This window comes from Nematostella vectensis, chromosome 8, assembly GCF_932526225.1.
Source record: "Nematostella vectensis chromosome 8, jaNemVect1.1, whole genome shotgun sequence".
NCBI classification, from domain to species: Eukaryota; Metazoa; Cnidaria; class Anthozoa; order Actiniaria; family Edwardsiidae; genus Nematostella; species Nematostella vectensis.
In genome coordinates this window covers 14741866-14759008 of record NC_064041.1, presented here as the reverse complement: position 1 = coordinate 14759008, position 17143 = coordinate 14741866, and the positions used below count along the sequence as shown (strand labels likewise).

The following is a 17143-nucleotide window of genomic DNA, read 5'->3' as shown; positions in this document are numbered from 1 at the left end:
TGCGATATCCCAGCTATTCCTCGATCTTTTCCAGTACGACTTCTTATCTCTACTGTTTGACGGTTCTCTTACCAACAACAGCACCTCCAAGCGTTAACAGTAAACACCAAAAGTTCCTGCATAGTCCATTTTTGTTGAGTCTGAGCGATTAGCGCGGACAAAATCAGGCGCCCTTGTGCGCGGAGCGAGATGACTGCTGCTAGACTGTGCCAAGGGCTGTTTTTTTTTCAGCCTCGAATTGATAAAACTTGGAAGAGCCCCTATTGGCTGACAGGCAAAGTTAACAATTGAAAGGAAAACCGCAGCATTAAATTTAACTTGAGTAAAAGTATCCTTTTGTACCAGTACCCTATTTGAATTGACGATACATACAAACTTGGTACTTTAGATACAATAAAATTCATTCTAGCTACTAGTTATGGACTCAAACCTTTTAGGTATGAAGCTGCCAGAAAATGGGATAAATTACCTAATAATTTTAGGACTATACGTAGTTACAAACTTTTTAAGAAACAAATAAGTAACGTAGACGTGTCTGTCTATTGTTTTTGATATAAATAATCTTTATACCTACAGTAAATAGTAATCAATTGAAATGATATTGTATAGAAAAAATTCTTTTATATTTTTATATTTTTTTATATAGCTAGTTAATTCGAATTTTGTAATATTTTGTAGTTTATTATAGTGACTATTCCTGTAAATTAGCTGTCCAGCTAAGTGTTGAGTCACTTAAAAAAAGGTTATCCTTCCTGTTATCTTATTATCACGAATAGCTTACGATAGCTTAGCCGGTCGGTATTTGAGTGATGGTTTATATTCAAGGGATCTCACATGGCAATGCTCCAAGCATTTTGAAAACGTATAAAAACGCTGTTTTGCTATTTTCAGGTTTGCCGGCTAATCTATGCTAACAATGAGCGATGTGGCAAATGAGAATGACCTATCCTAACAAGCAAGAAACACGTAACACATCTATTTCAAAGAACTTTCGACAGTTATAGTTCATGTATCGAAAAACGCGTGGCATCATGGGTAATAGTCCTAGTCTGAAAAACCCTGCAGGTGTTATGACAATAGAAAAAAATAAATAACACTGAGTTGTTTAAGAAACCGGATTAATTAATTACATGAGCCGAAAAAGCTTTATAAGCTCCGTCTCTCTTAAGAACCACACTGTTCAAATAAGCCCCCTCTATGTATCAAGCCCCCCTCCCTTCTGATGAATAAAAAATATAGAGTGAGACCTTCAAGGGATTCTTGCTTGGTTTAAATATAAAAAGAACACCAAAGTTGTTTACCATTTAATTGGAAATTCCGGTACTTATGGTTATTTTGTAAATAGTACAGATCCCTCCCACTGGAAAATTTCCGGAAAATGTAGAATTGCTTAATTAAGAGGTAGTCCACTTTCAACGGGGATGCCAGTAATTCTGGAAAACCGTGTACCATCTGCAGTTTTCCACAGAATATTTGACCGAGGCCCCCATCGGCCACTATTCCCCGGTACCTATGTCCGGTTATACCGGTATCTATGTCCGGTTTTACCGGTATCTATGTCCGGTTTAACCGGTTTCTACTCAGCTCAAACCCGTACAGAGTTCCTACTTCAAGAGATGGGCCACATGGGCGGGTGCCTCTGTGCGGTTTAACCGGTACCTACTCAGCTCAAACCCGTACAGATTCCCCACTACAAGACTAAACAGCGCTTGATCAAACCTATGACAGTTAGCGTACTGATTTCTAGGAAGACCCCAGATTCTTCGAGGACAGTCCTTATTGGCCCCCGTTGGCTGAATACAGTTCTTGTGGAGGGCACACAAGGTGGTCCATGGTAAAATGTGCTGCTGCACATCAGCGGTGTTCAGTACCAAGATGCAGCCGCCTGGAAGCATGTCAGAAAGCAGGCCGTCTTCACTGGCCGGGAAGTACTTGATCATCTGGGGGTGGGTTGCAGCTCGGATTGAGTGCATACGGCTGTAGATCTGAAGGTAGAACAAGATTCCGGACTTGGCCGTGAACATCAGAGGGATGAAATGACTCACGTCTCGCGTGAAAACGATCGAGGAGTCGAACCACATCACTCCGTCGTACTCCGAGATCAACTCTTGGATTATTAGGAGCTTCCAAGCGTAGTTCAAGAGATTTTGAACATGATTAGGATAAGCAGCGAAGTTGAATTTTCTATACATGACAAATGGGAGTTTTTTGACCGCAATGACTTGTAACTCTTCCAAGCCAATATCATAGAAAAATACTTTTACTCGAGGGAAACGGTGCGAAAAGTTTCTTATATTGTGCTCGAATTCCTCGAAATGGTTGCTAGATGCTACCGTAACGGCTACAGCAAAGTCGAATAATTCCATGGAGGAGTTAACTACAATTGGCGTTCTCTTAAATGTCAGATTCCGCCACACACCTTTAATGAAATGTTCTGTATCACGATCCAAACCAAAGGGTTGACCTTTGAGCGAGTTATTAACCCCTCCAATATAACGTTTTATTTGAAATCTTGCATCTTCGTTGTCGATCCTCGAGCCTGTGTAAATTGAGTTCAACACATGATAGCCTTTAAGTAGAGCATGGCACAAACCCCCTCGCTGAAAAACCACACCCGCAACGATGACAATAGCCATGAAAATAGCAAAAGAAAGGGGGCGATATTTCCATTGCTTGTTGTCTTTGGTTCTTGTCATCCTTGGAACCCTGAAACTTAAAGTTGACATTTAATCCATCGAGGTCCACCGTTAATGCACAAATTAAAATGGCGACATTGCTAACACCCTTTATGCCTGTTTGTTTAACATTTTTAGTTGTGTGCCACGTAGATTTATACTATGCGGGATTGTGGTTATTCCTAAATCCCCACGCTTCAACTCACTCGTTAATGTATACATGCTATCATGGTCAAATCTATTACGAAAATGATGTAGCCATTGTATTGAAAATTACTCATGCGACAGAAACGCTCCATTATTTTAATACATTAAATGTTTGATACACTTTGTAAAATTCATCATTTATGCATGAGGGTGCAAACCAATCCCAGCACAGTATTCAGATCACATGTACACAGCTGTAAACCCCAATACAAGTCTACTGTATTCAGATCACATGTACACAGCTGTAAACCCCAATACAAGTCTACTGTATTCAGATCACATGTACACAGCTGTAAACCCCTATACAAGTCTACTGTGCTCAAGCGGGCTCTTACAAGCTGCAATTCGATTGGGCAAATTAACAATATCCGCACCTCGACACAAAGAACGAGAAGAATAGAGACAAAAGAACTCCTTTGTAGAACAAAGATAATAGGAGACAAAGCAGCTGCGTACTTACTCGCTCAAGCACGCGGAGGGTTTGAATAGATAGCCGGGAAAGGCTGGGGTTGATGAATTATTAAACAGTACCATTAATATTTGATAGAGATCCCTGCTCAGGTAATTAGTATGCATTAATTTTTTATTCAGAATCTACTTATTAGCATAGAAAACTCAACGACATATTTCCGGCAAAGCATTTACTTCCATCATTTAACAACAAATTTGCAGCAATATGCTTATGTTAATCTCAACGCTCTGCAAGCGAACTACTCACCACTTTGCTTCGCAACTCCGCAAATGAATTTACTAAGCCAGAAGTTTAACGTCTTGGCGGACATGTGGTGGAGTGGGACGGACAGGTCTTCGATATTTGAGTCCTTCTCGTTGTTTCCAAACTCCAACTTCGCGTTTTTCCTTTCACTTTGCCATGCCTCAAAAACAGTGACCTGGTACTGTCTTAGATAGCAATGAACTCTCTTCCTTGAACACACCGAAACGGGCTGTTGCCATCTCGACGGTATGGCAATGACTAAAAATAATTTGCATTTTGGCTTGCTGTTCTCCGTTCATGCTCTTTCTTCTTTCTAGGGACGCACCGCACTTCGGAATGCGACCCAATTACCGCACAACAATAAGATGCATAGAATCTATCGCCTGCGGCTCGCTATTGTGATTGCTCATACAGATTAGCCGCTCATATTTTACATACTACTAAAAGTGTTTATGTATCTTAGTATATTAGAGGATGAGTTAGATAGAAGCATAAGCAGCTTATGGGAAAAAACGCGATGTAATATATCAAGTCAAATAGAACCATTTTATTTTACTTACAGGTTTCTCTTTCACATGTCATTCGACTGAAACATAACATGCATAAACATTTCGCTTTGAAATTATTTACATATTTTTATTTCTTTATAATATTTTCTTTTATCCGTGTTTTGTTTCCAATCTAAAATAGATGGCAATGTCTTTTACAGTTTCTTTTTCCTGATCTCACACATGAACATGGCCTTCCTGGTCCCTTTCGTGCTCCCAGTGCATTCCGCGCATGCGGACTGTGATCCTCATACAGTTATTGCCAATCTCGTTCCCAGAGCCCACGTACCTTTGGCCCAGCGGCATGGTACAGCCGCAAGGTAAATTGCCGCCGGGCAAAAGGTACGTGGGCTCTGGGAGCGAGATTGAGTCATATCAATAAATATGCATTTACTTTCTGCGTTGCACACTCTGGATAAACTATTTAACAGCAAACCATATGGGGTACCTGTGGTGCTATTCCAAGAGAAGTTCAAATGTTTTATTTGACTATATATATACCTTTCTCTTATTAAATCATCCAGCTTATGAGCTACATGTGGTGCTTTTCGTCCGTCAAGAATGCAATCGATTGTTTAGGGGCCAGTTCCTTTTCTCGAGGAACCTTAATTCATTGTAAAGTAGTTGTGCTACCTGTGGTGCTACTCGTCCGCGAGCAATGCAAATGGATTGTTGGAGACCAGTCCCCCTTCCTCTGCTGTTTCGTCCTCGTCGTCGCCGTCTGCGCTCTCCATAAAGTCACGTGGTTGCAGACTGTGAGGCTTGAGGCGCATGCGCAGTTCGCTGACCTCTTCGTCCACCTCCCGCTGGCGCCTACTCTCGCTTTTCTGATCTTGTACCTGAGCCAGGGCAAGGGTGTCTGGATGATCCTTCCATTTGTCTGAGATGGAAAAAAGCTTTTAAGATGGGTTTTGACTAGCGAAGAAAACGGAGAAGGAAGCGGAAACGTAAGAAGTAACTATGCCGTTCCTTTTTTTTCCTCCTGCGCTCGTGTCTTCTTCGCATCGATTTTCACACGCGAGTATCTTACGTCTCCGTTTCCTGTTCCTTCACCCGCCTTACTTCGCCTTACGATGACATGCGAGATATGCCCGAAGTACACACGAGCCCCTTACGATGACATGCGAGATATGCCCGAAGTACACACGCGCCCCTTACGATGACATGCGAGATATGCCCGAAGTATACACGAGCCCTACGATGACATGCGAGATATGCCCGAAGTACACACGCGCCCCTTACGATGACATGCGAGATATGCCCGAAGTACACACGAGCCCTACGATGACATGCGAGATATGCAAGAAGTACACACGAGCCCTGACATGCGAGATATGCCCGAAGTACACACGAGCCCTACGATGACATGCGAGATATGCCCGAAGTACACACGAGCCCCTTACGATGATATGCGAGATATGCCCGAAGTACACACGAGCCCCTTACGATGACATGCGAGATATGCCCGAAGTACACACGAGCCCCTTACGATGACATGCGAGATATGCCCGAAATAATTAGAGACTTGTGTCCGAATGCATAATCGAGTGAAATTACCATAATTACTGACGAAACAAAGCAAATCATAGTGAGAAAAAATGGTACATCTTATTCAAATAAGGTTACACTTGGTAATCCGTGTAGTAACCCACAGTGGTTCATGGGTAAGGTATAAATGACTAGATCCTTGTCTCCGAGAGTCACGTGAATGCTAGCAGGCACAAAGACAAGAATGCTACCACAGCTATCTAAACCTGGATTTGATTATTTGAAATTCATGCTTATTTGTCTGGTACCCATGAAACATTGCTGGTTATGACACGTGCACTCTGCAAGTGCAACCTTATTTAAAATGGCTGTACACGAGAAAAGTGATAAATGATGCAAGTGCAACCTTATTTAAAATGGCTGTACACGAGAAAAGTGATAAATGAATCCTTACCTCGTTCTTGTACAAAGCCCGGTGGGTAGTGGTACATTGGCACTTTTCCATCCACAGCTAGTCTCAGGATGCTATTGGCTGGTGAACGGCACATGATAAATGTTAAAGTTTAAAATATTATTTTACTAAATTACTTTCTTCGGTTCCTATGGCTTATGTATGACGTAGGCACCAAATCGCAAGAAACAGCAAACATTGTAAACTTTATTTGATACTTTACGTAACTCAGTATTACTCATAAGTAAAAAATGGCGGATCGATTAATTCGTCATCTGGGCAAAGTACCAAGTCAGGGGCGTAGCCATTGGGTTGGCCCAGCCCCCCCCCCCCCCCCCTTCTAGCAGCCAAAATACAGTAAATTTATGATACATTATCTAAAATGCAGGAGAAAATGCCTTGAAAGGGGCTTTTGGCCCCCTACTGTTTAAAACCCTGGCTACGCCGCTGAAAGTGTTCAAGTATCCATTTCCATCGGCGTATTGGGGAAAGCTATTGCGGTATTTTAGATTAAGATTGATAAGTAACGTTTTTGACTTTGTTTCTAGATTTTTTCGAAAGTTCTTTGTAAGCAATTGAATTTGATTGAAATTTGAATTTTCTACAGATCTTTGAACAATTTCCTGGTCGCGCGAAAGGAGATTGAATCGAGTGAATAATTCCAAGTTTTGGCGGGAAAATCTGAAACAACGTATTTTCCTTAAATCCGTTAAAATGCAGAGACGGCAATGCCACAAAATATTTTCGAATTGTTTTCTATTGCAGAGCTGCCCACAATGAAGCGAAGGATAATTTAAAGTCGAGAATTGTATGCGAAAAAAGAAAATATCGTTTCGTTGTAGGTTTCAAAAACAGCGCGCGCTCGTGAGAATGTCGCCATTCTTGATTGCGAATGCAGCGCGCGCGCACAAAGCAAAAACAATTCAAAAACTAAAAAATATCTGCTAAATTTTGCAGATTTGTTTTCTGAAGTTAAATAATCATTTGACTACCAGTTTGAGATATAAAGATGAGAGTAAAAGTTGTAACCACACAACGTTCTTCAGCAATAGCTTAGAAGACCTGAAGACGGGAACCGGTTTAGCGCGTGCATATTTTTTCTCATGTAATTTGGTTGACATCTCGATCTACGTCACAAATGACTGGACCCGGGCCTTTCAGTTCACGGCCTTTTTTCCGAAGGTTGACCAAAATACATCAATATTACAGATTTGAGTTATTCGCGCGAACGCGTGTTTTATAGGGTCCATACGAACCACATACCATTTGGAAGATGAAAATATAAAGGATTGACAAAGTCTATCAACTCCGAAAGGTTATATGGACTTTAAGCCCTAATACCTGCTCTATAGACATCTCGCCTGGCGGCCTTCGCGGTCATGTAGCCCCTCCGCTCGGCCCAAGCTGAAACAGAACACAATCAAAGCCACATAAAGGACACATGCAACACACACCAGAAACAGAACACAATCAAAGCCACATAAAGGACACATGCAACACACACCAGAAACAGAACACAATCAAAGCCACATAAAGGACACATGCAACACACACTTGAAACAGAACACAATCAAAGTCACATAAAGGACATCGTGTAACACACCCGAAAGAGAACACAATCAAAGCCACATGAAGGACACATGCAACACACACCCGAAACAAAACACAATCAAACCCACATAAAGGACATCGTGTAACACACACACACCTGAAACAGAACTTGCCTATCACAAACAGAGCTCACATAGAGATGGGAGTCACTTGCCTATCACAAACAGAGCTCACATGGAGATGGGAGGAAGATTTAAGAGGGATCAAGCCGCCAAACAAGAACATACTAATTAGGTATTGCTAAAACAGAATTTGCCTATCGCAAACAGAGCTCACATGGAGATGGGAGGAAGATTTAAGAGGAATCAAGTCGTCACACAAGAACATCATAAAAATTAGGTATTGCTGAGACAGAACCAACCGGAACATAACACAATCAGAGCCAAATATAAAAAAAACATCCTACAACACAGGGTATTGCGTTTAGTAGGATAGAATCACTTACAAGATCGACAGGTCCTAGAGCGAATACGTTTAATCCAGATTTAAATTAGATACAAAGTAAAACCACTCATTTCATTTCTGAATATCAAGCAATGAAACTCGGTCGAGGGCAGCTCAAAGAACTCAGTTTATTTGCGCTGAGCATTCTGGCTGTAGAAGAGTATTCTAAACACTAGTGTCATTTATTTTAAGACGATGTATGCATTAGATGTTGAACTACGATAACCATGCCTTATCGCCAGCCCTTGCATTTTTACGCTTTTAAAGTTAAAAGGTAGTTTACACACCGGATATATATAATATAATACCCAGAATATTGTTCTGCAGTAGAGTTCCCATCTGAAAATCACCATTTTCAAACTTTCAAAAAGGCACGTCACCTCACCCTCGCAGATGTCCCATGCGGACCACTTATGGTCAACCTCCTTATTGTCGTCTTCCTGCAGGTCCTGCGGTAGCACGAGTTTGAGCATGTGCACTAGCGGCCATCTGGCAGCAAGGTATCCCACCGCTGTGTAGGGCTCCTGGACTTGTGAAATCGGGAAAAGGCCCGATAGGATCTGTGGACAAATAAGGGTTGCGATATGAGGAAAAGGCCCGATAGGATATGTGGACAAATTAGGGTTGTGATATGAGGAAAAGGCCCGATAGGATCTGTGGACAAATTAGGGTTGTGATATGAGGAAAAGGCCCGATAGGATCTGTGGACAAATAAGTGTTGCGATATGAGGAAAGGGCCCGATAGGATATGTGGACAAATTAGGGTTGTGATATGAGGAAAAGGCCCGATAGGATCTGTGGACAAATTCAGGTTATGATATGAGGAAAAGGCCCGATAGGATCTATGGACAAATTAGGGTTGTGATATGAGGAAAAGGCCCGGTAGGATCTGTGGACAAATTAGGGTTGTGATATGAGGAAAAGGCCCGACAGGATCTGAGGACAAATTAGGGTTGTGATATGAGGAAAAGGCCCGATAGGATCTGTGGACAAATAAGGGTTGCGATATGAGGAAAAGGCCCGATAGGATCTGTGGACAAATTCAGGATATGATATGAGGAAAAGGCCTGATAGTATCTGTGGACAAATTAGGGATGTGTTATGAGGAAAAGGCCCGATAGGATCTTGGGACAAATTAGGGTTGTGATATAAGGAAAAGGCCCGATAGGATATGTGGACAAATTAGGGTTGTGATATGAGGAAAAGGCGCGATAGGATCTGCAGTAAAAGGGTAAACAATGATGGGAAAAGAGCATCAGTGGAAATGTGGACTTACAGTAAGTTGACAAAGAGTGTCTCTCAGCCGTCAGTTTGTTTTCCTAGCCAAATACCAAATGTGATAAAGCATTCAATTATATCGGCTGATTTGGAAGAGCTGTTGCCATTTTTTTTCGATCAACCTCGGCCAATATAGCATAAGATCTTATATTAAGATGGCTGCTTAGAGATCTTATCTCATTATCTGTCTTCCATTATTGGTTGAAAATATAACAAGGGTAAAACAAATGTGAGGCTGACAAGGCTTAAGCTTAATATAATCCTTTTAAAAAAGGATATTATTTTAAGGAATGACTTAACTGAAAAGTGATGTGAGTTGCATATTAAAAGTGCATTTCCATGACATCAGTATAATCTCATCATGACGGCACTTTTGTTACTGTTTTTATTTTATGTTGGTAGGTAAATATCTCAAAATAACCATCTAAAAGCAAATTTCAATAACAAATATCTCGAAATAACAATCTAAAACCAAATTTCAATAACATCATTTACCAAATTCAATTGAAAACATCGCATTGGCGTCCTCATATAGGCCGATGGAAATGGATGATTTTTTAACACTTGGTACTTTGCTAGGATGACAACATGGCGGCTGGCAGAGTCTGTTGTACCTAGATGAAACCCAGGGATTTCACCTGTAGTTGTTTGTCCACAAGAGAAGGAAACACAAGCCCCGGGCAGTCACACAATCTCACACTTGGTGTCAGGAAGATCGTCTGGAAGTGCTTGGTGTGACCTGGAGTGCGTGACACACTTACAACCTGACCAATCAAACACAAGCATTATTGTCAAACAGGCCAATCACATGGAAGCATTATTATCAAACAGAGCAATCACATGTTAGTATGATTTTCAACCTGACCAATCAAATATAGGCATTATTATCAACCTGATAACGGACATGCGAAAAATATTTCACAATTTTGAAAGCCGTGTCTATTGAAAGTTTATTTGAGGATGTGCTGATAATTTAGAGCGGATGGCCTGTTAAATAGCGCAGATTCTAATAGATTCTGTTGTCTTTTATAGTTGAGGTTTCCGTCGACCATGGCGAAGAAAACTAGTGATAATGTGGCATTGACCAATCAAACATAAGAGTAAGCAACAATCTGCTACCTTTTTGCCTACAAGTCCGTTAAGCAGGGAAGACTTCCCAACATTTGTATGACCTGAAAACGAAATGGAGACAATACAAATGTTATCAAGGTATGAATAAAAAGCATCCATTTCCATCAGCTGATTGGGGGAGCTGATGCAATATTTCCAATTGAATTTGGTAAATGATGTATAAAACTTTATTTTAGGTGGATATTTCAAGATTTCTTTGCATAATTTGTCTTCAAATGTTGAGCGAAAACAACAGGAAAGGTGTGGCTGACAAGGGCCCTTTAAATCAAGTTTGAACACAGCCTACCCACAAATCCTAGTGTCAGAAGAGCATCATTGGTCTCAACTTCCTCGTGTACTTGGTCAATCTCATCTGAGAAACAAATAATGAATTAATCCATGTGGCATGCCATTACAACTGTTGCATTACCATGGTAACTAATGTCTATACTTGCCTTCAGACTCATCTGAGCTATCAAGCTCATCATACTCGACCCAGCCCTCCACTTCTCCTCTCTCCTGCTCAACAATCTTTTTCTCCCAACTCATCAGGTCCACTGTTGAATAAAGTGATAAACTAAGTGTAAATCCGCTCCGCTCACTCCATGTTATGAGCAGGCAGTGTGTATTTGGTGTGGATATGTTTCATTGAATACATTTCACCCAAGGGTTAAACCATAATCCTGTCACTAGAAGGTGCCCTCTTGTGCAGAGCTTTCTGTGTCTAAAGCTCTCTGTGCAAAGGAGTGGCTGACTGGCATACTTAATATCACATCACAATAATCTTTCCTGCATCTTTTACCTTTATCTCCACATAACTTTGAACAGGCTGCCAGTAGTTCCCTTGGACCAACAGCAGAGTTGAATTTTTTCCGCCTTTGCTTCTTGGATAAAACTACAAAATAAAACACCAAAAACTTTTTTGAATGGGTTAAAATACTATAATTATATAGCCCAGATAGTCTTCTACTGCATACAGTTTAACAGAATCATGTGCAGTCTTTTACAAAAGTAACAGTTAGGGGGGGGGGGGGGTGAATAGGTTTGCGGATTGGCGGATTCGGCCCCGAAATACTCACGGATTACGGATTTTGATGATTATTTCAGCGGATTGGCGGATTTTGAAAATATGGCGAATCAGGGATCTGTTAACAATTCGGGCGCGTATTTCGGATTTTGACTGCTTTGACATCGAATTTCGGATTTTAAATGAATTTCGACCGATGCTATTGTTTATCTGTCAAACCATGCGGATCAAAAAATATCTGCTGATCCACGGATTTCCCACAAAAATGTAGAGGATCGAGGGATTTACATACCCCTATTCACCCCCCCTAGTTAGCACCACTGCTTAGCAGACTAAAATTAGAGGTGGCTTTTTATTGATGGAGAGGGATGCACCATTTCTTCATCCCTTAAACCAACTTGCTTTTTCGGCAGACTCGGCCTAACTAAACAAGTGGTCTGTGTAGGCGTGGTGGAGTCAGGGAATTATATAAATCAGCACAAAGTTAGAAATTGCTGCTTGGTAGACTGAAATTATATGGCTTCCACAATAAAAATAAGGAGGGGGGCATGCGCATAGCGATCCACACCCTGCTACGGACCTGTGATGATACCGACCTTTTCCTTGTTCTTTGTTCCTTTCAGACTCAGCCTTTGGGAATGAGCTAAAGCATACAACACTAAGGTGTTCGTACTTTGACTGGAAATAGCACTTCCAGGCAGTTACAAGCTCGGGGCTTACAAGATCCACCTGGAAATTGGGTGATCAATGATTTTAATGTTAAGGCTCAGTGGCCAGAGTAGATATAAAAAAAACTTAGGAGATAACAATAAACATAAACACAAACATAAGTCCATAGACAACATTATACTGACCTTATTTAATACCAGTATAAACTTCTTTTTTAAATCCTTTAAAACATACTCATACAGGGCAGGGGAAAAATGCAGAGCCTGCAATAATAAGGGCAATAACAAGACATCAACTTGGGCATATTGTGTTAAGAGTTAACTTATTTAGATCTGGGCTTCGTCATAATCTACATTTACTAAAGGATACTAACAAGGTGTCCAGAGTTGTCCAGGAATTTTTCTGCTAAGAGATTGTTGGCTAAGAGGTTTGGATGGCTAAATATAGCACGAAATCAAGTAAAAAGTGTTCATAGAGTCATAGCACATACAGCTTTAATGATTTTCCTGAATTTTATCACCACCATTTGAGGACAACCCTGAGTTCTGGATACTTACGGGGTGTCTAATGTCAGCTAAACAAACTATGATATCAGAAACTTCTAGAACCCTCCAGAGTTGCCGCCATGTCTAGGAAACAAATGCTACAAGTCAAGTACAGGCTCAAATAGCAGGAATAGGTTGCAAAGTTTTGCAAAATTTTCAAATCCATGTGCTGAACAGTACTAATGATTGGAGCACTTCCTTATGGACTATAAACAAAGTTTACTTTACCATTTTAAGGTGGCGCGCCGAGGTTGTTTTGGCTAAACAGCTTTTACTAAGTTCCCTATATTCGAAATATATTTCCAAAAAATATATTCCCAAAAATTTGTGTGCTTCAAGTTGGAGTATTGTTAGGTGTTACTGTAGATTTAGAAAAAAAATTCATCGCGCAGATTTCAAAATTTTTATTTTAATATAAAAAAATTGCTTCCTTTTAACTTGCATGACAAAAAATAATTTGATTTCCAAGTTTCCAAGAAGAGTGAATCTAGCGGAATCTGATAAAGCATAGATGTATTAATAAAATCTGAAAAATTTACGAAAATTGCGCCGAAAATGAGTCTTCTGCAGGGAACATAGTATATAAGCTGTTTAGCCAAAACAACCTCGGTGCGCCACCTTAATAGATTTTTTATATTGAAGGATTGTCAAATACCTTTTTTCTATGATACATACATGCCTGTTCCTTGTTCACCAGCCATGATTTTACTACTGTATTTTTCCTAAGCATGCTGATTACTTCATTACATGATGAATAATTTTCATTAAAATTCATTATTCATTTTAATTATTTAATAAATAAATCATGAACTAAACTAGTCAATTATTAAACATTTTATAAATATTGGCTATTTATAAAAAATAGATAATTAATTAACCAACACTTAAAGTTCTTACCTCAAGATTATGCTCAAAGTAGCTTAGTTCAGATTGCTTGTGGTGCTTGTAGATTTCTTCTAGATATTTCTGGAATTCTTTTCTTTCATTGTTTTCCACCTGCTCTTTACTCATTTGGAAATTCCAAGGGGGTCTCTTTGGCATATCAAGGACTGTAACCATCAAATTTATACACACTAAAACACTCATCATTTAGAAATATAAACTGTACTAACTAGTCGCCTAGCTGGATAGGATGTATAGGATGGACTGATATTCACATTGATTAAAGCAGATTGCTGTGTTCAGTGCTAGCACGAGTATCTCATTTGCATAGGGTTTCATAGCCTACGTGTAGCTGCTGACTCGCGAAAATATCCTTGTATAGCATACAGTATACGCAATGGCGGTGTTAATCATGTTCCGTGAGGTCATAGCTTTAGCAGGAAAACCTATAATAGTCTCTGATTGGCCACTCAATAAGTTCTCTTGGATATTTTAATTGGCTCAGATCAGAAGTTGAAATCGTGGGTTCCTGCTGTGAGTTTATCGAAAGGTTCAAATATGGAGAAAAACACTACGACTCTACCACCTATTCCCTATTAATATGTCCTTAATTCAGCCTTAGAAGATGTGTCAATGTTATTTGGGATAGAAAAAACCCACAATGAACAAGAGAAGGCTATCTTTTTGCTTTTCTGAGCGATGATGTTGATATCTTTGCAAGCCTTCCTACTGGCTACGGAAAGTCTTTCATTAACCCCAAGCAATTCCGTTCTTTTTTGTTATTTTCCAAAGTTCTGTCCAAAGAGGCTAGGTTTTTTAACCAAATTAAGCAGCAGATCATAGCAACTCCTTGCATATGTACACGCTTGTGTTGTGTACACAGAAATCAAAATGTTTAAGTTTACTTCAAACGCTGAAAGTCGTGGAGTGCTTGCTACCCATGAGATACCATTCATAATCTTTCTTAATTATCCTCTTACAAAGAATGCAAGTATACATTAGCAGAATTAAAACGAAGGAATGTCACGGAACGGAACACGATTATCGCCGCTGTTGCATAGACACTACAATAGGATATTTTCGCAAGTCACCAGCTACATGTAGGCTAAAGGTTTCACGGCCTATGAAAACAGCCATAAAATTTAAAAGCTTTAATGGGTGAATAAGGGAAATATCTAGAAAATGTATTGCCATTTGATAATAAAACAATTCCAGGTTATTATATAAAAAAAACACAGAAAAATTTGATAATGGTGTTGTCTCCTTTGCACCCTCACCCAACACTAGCCACTACATGCTTGGCCTCACCAAAAAAGTGGTTTATCCATCCATCTCTCTTTATTTATTCAAAAGGAAATACACTGTGAGATTGATCAATTTGGCCATTTAGCATACCTGATCCTGGTTTGTATACAGATTCCACAGAGACCTCCAGCTCAACCTTATGTCAGATGGCAGGACATAAACTGTCATTAGTGAGTTGGCATGGTAAGGTTAGTTATAAGCTACAGTACATACAACAATAAAACAGCAATAGAACACAAGGAATGATTGTCAGTGAAGGTGGTGGTGGTAATGGTGGGGGCTCAAAGATGATTGAAAACAATCACTTCATGACTTTGTTGGTGATGATGATGGAGGCCATAATGTGGTTACCAATCTCTAGTAAATACTATGTAGAAATGACAACAATGATGATGATATTGGTAGCAATTATGAAGTGATGATGATATTTAGACCACAATTAATAATGATAGTGATGGCGATGGTGATGCCATTGATGACATTAATATTATTGACAATAGAACGATTTCACGTATAACCGCTTTTAACATGCTAATGAGAAAACTAACATGTTAATGAGGCACATGCGTGGTAGGTTCATGCTTGGGAGAGTATTGACAAAAAACAAATATTTCATTTGTTCTCTTTTATTCTCAAACATTTCACAACCCGGTGAAAATGTTGAAGCGGTGATACATCAAATTGGATGAACCGTAAAAAAATTGGTTGTAGTCCATTCTAGGAAATTTTATTTTCCTGTCCATAGAAATTTACGCAAACAAAACAATTAAGAGAGTCAGAGTTCCTAGCTTGTTTGAACTACTTGTCCAACTGCTTCTCAACCTATTTATGAGATCGTTCACTTTACCAGAATTTTCATGTCCTTTGAACACATAGCAGTGTGAGCTTCTTGTGCTTCCCTTGCCGTTCCCTTGCATGTCTTTTTTTCTTGGATTTTGGTTCCGATTTATTTTCACTCTCAGAGGAGAATCCTGCGAATGCGGTCGTTAATTTGTACTCGACTTTCCTTTGTGCAGGCGTCTGCTTGTTCGCATAATGCATTTGTTGCCTCACTATCTCCGACTGTGCGCCGACTGTGGGCTTTCAGGTAGATGTTGATGGCTGTGGAGCTGCCAATGCTGGTTTTACGATGTTTCGCATGTGCCGCGCGTGTGCCTCATTAACATGTTAGTTTATTCATTAGCATGTAAAAAGGGGTTACGTGAAATCGTTCTAATGATGCTAGTGATGCAAGCTTCCACTCATATTGATGATGATGAACTCAATGGCAATAGTATGGTGATGATAATTATGATGTAGATATTGATGATGAGATGATAATGATAATCTAGTACCGCATTCATACCTCTGAAACTAGCGTGAATGGCAGTCTAGCCAACCTCTTCCTTTCTTCTACTTCTGCTTTTGATTCACGGGCAAAATGCAAATGATACCTAGCAAAAGCAATAGACCTTCGTTAAAGATGACAGCTTCATTGATTCTCATCTTCTTTTGATTGAGGCTTTAGCCTCATTTCCATGCTGGCACATGTAACCACTCAATGCCCTCTGTTAGTTACTCACAAAAATCCTTAAGTAAATAAGCAAGCATGAATTGTAGATAGGTGATAAAAGTAGGGTCAGCTTAAGGTATATTTCTACACAAGTTAAGTAATTCCGCTAAATCTAACCTTACCTTACAAAGCTGATTTATAATTTATAAGCGGCTATTACATGCCTATTTGGGTCGTAAGGAAGGATTTCGCCTTTGTGTTGAGTGGGTTGTTGGTGCAGCTTCATGGTTACTGGTTCAAACTGTTCACTTTCTTCTCCCCCTTCAGAGTCAGCAGAATTCCCCCCATTGGAATTAGCAGAATCTAAAAACAAACAACGACACTTTACGAGCTACAGCACAGGAATGCAAAAAAATTATAAGCAAGATATACAAAGTAATACTGCATTCAATAAACCGGGCTTATTTCACCTTCATCCTTATCCCGCTTTCTTTGTCGTTTGTCTTGAAGTTGTTTCTTTTTCATCTTGATGCTGAAGGCTTTCTTTCGCGGCATTTTCAGGGTTCTATCTGCTATGCTGGACTTTTCGTGGCGGCCTTTCGTGGCGACGCGTTGTTTTTCGAATGCAAGAAAGTGCCAGGCTCACATTGCGTACCGGGAGACAGAAGAAGACTGGGGATAACAAGAAAATGTGAA

General features: G+C 40.0%; 2 protein-coding genes and 1 long non-coding RNA gene across 4 annotated transcripts; 1 reads left to right on the top strand and 2 right to left on the bottom strand.

Annotated features, from left to right (window-relative positions):
- Positions 1-46: 46 nt before the first annotated feature.
- LOC5510489 lies at positions 47-3733 on the bottom strand. Of its 2 annotated transcripts, none has more exons than XM_001630891.3 (2): positions 3601-3733; positions 47-2706 (listed from the first exon to the last, which is right to left on the bottom strand). In XM_001630891.3, exon 2 carries the CDS (start codon positions 2694-2696, stop codon positions 1605-1607), a length of 1092 nt encoding a protein of 363 aa, XP_001630941.3. In that variant the 5' UTR covers positions 2697-2706; positions 3601-3733; the 3' UTR covers positions 47-1604. The 2 variants fall into 2 exon arrangements, with proteins under 2 accessions (XP_001630941.3, XP_032235549.2); XM_032379658.2 differs by having other exon boundaries at positions 47-2712; positions 3601-3724.
- On the top strand, positions 3703-4680 carry LOC116617194. The gene is made up of 2 exons (XR_004295660.2): positions 3703-3843; positions 3915-4680. It is a non-coding gene; the product is annotated as an uncharacterized LOC116617194 (long non-coding RNA).
- LOC5510488 (guanine nucleotide-binding protein-like 1) lies at positions 4125-17116 on the bottom strand. The gene is made up of 17 exons (XM_032379657.2): positions 16918-17116; positions 16672-16810; positions 16301-16388; positions 15046-15091; positions 13666-13817; positions 12781-12852; positions 12409-12486; positions 12151-12283; positions 11330-11422; positions 10983-11084; positions 10835-10900; positions 10537-10589; positions 10056-10181; positions 8525-8699; positions 7426-7488; positions 6088-6165; positions 4125-5025 (listed from the first exon to the last, which is right to left on the bottom strand). Exons 1-17 carry the CDS (start codon positions 17000-17002, stop codon positions 4787-4789), a joined length of 1788 nt encoding a protein of 595 aa, XP_032235548.1. The 5' UTR covers positions 17003-17116; the 3' UTR covers positions 4125-4786.
- Between the last annotated feature and the right edge of the window lie 27 nt (positions 17117-17143).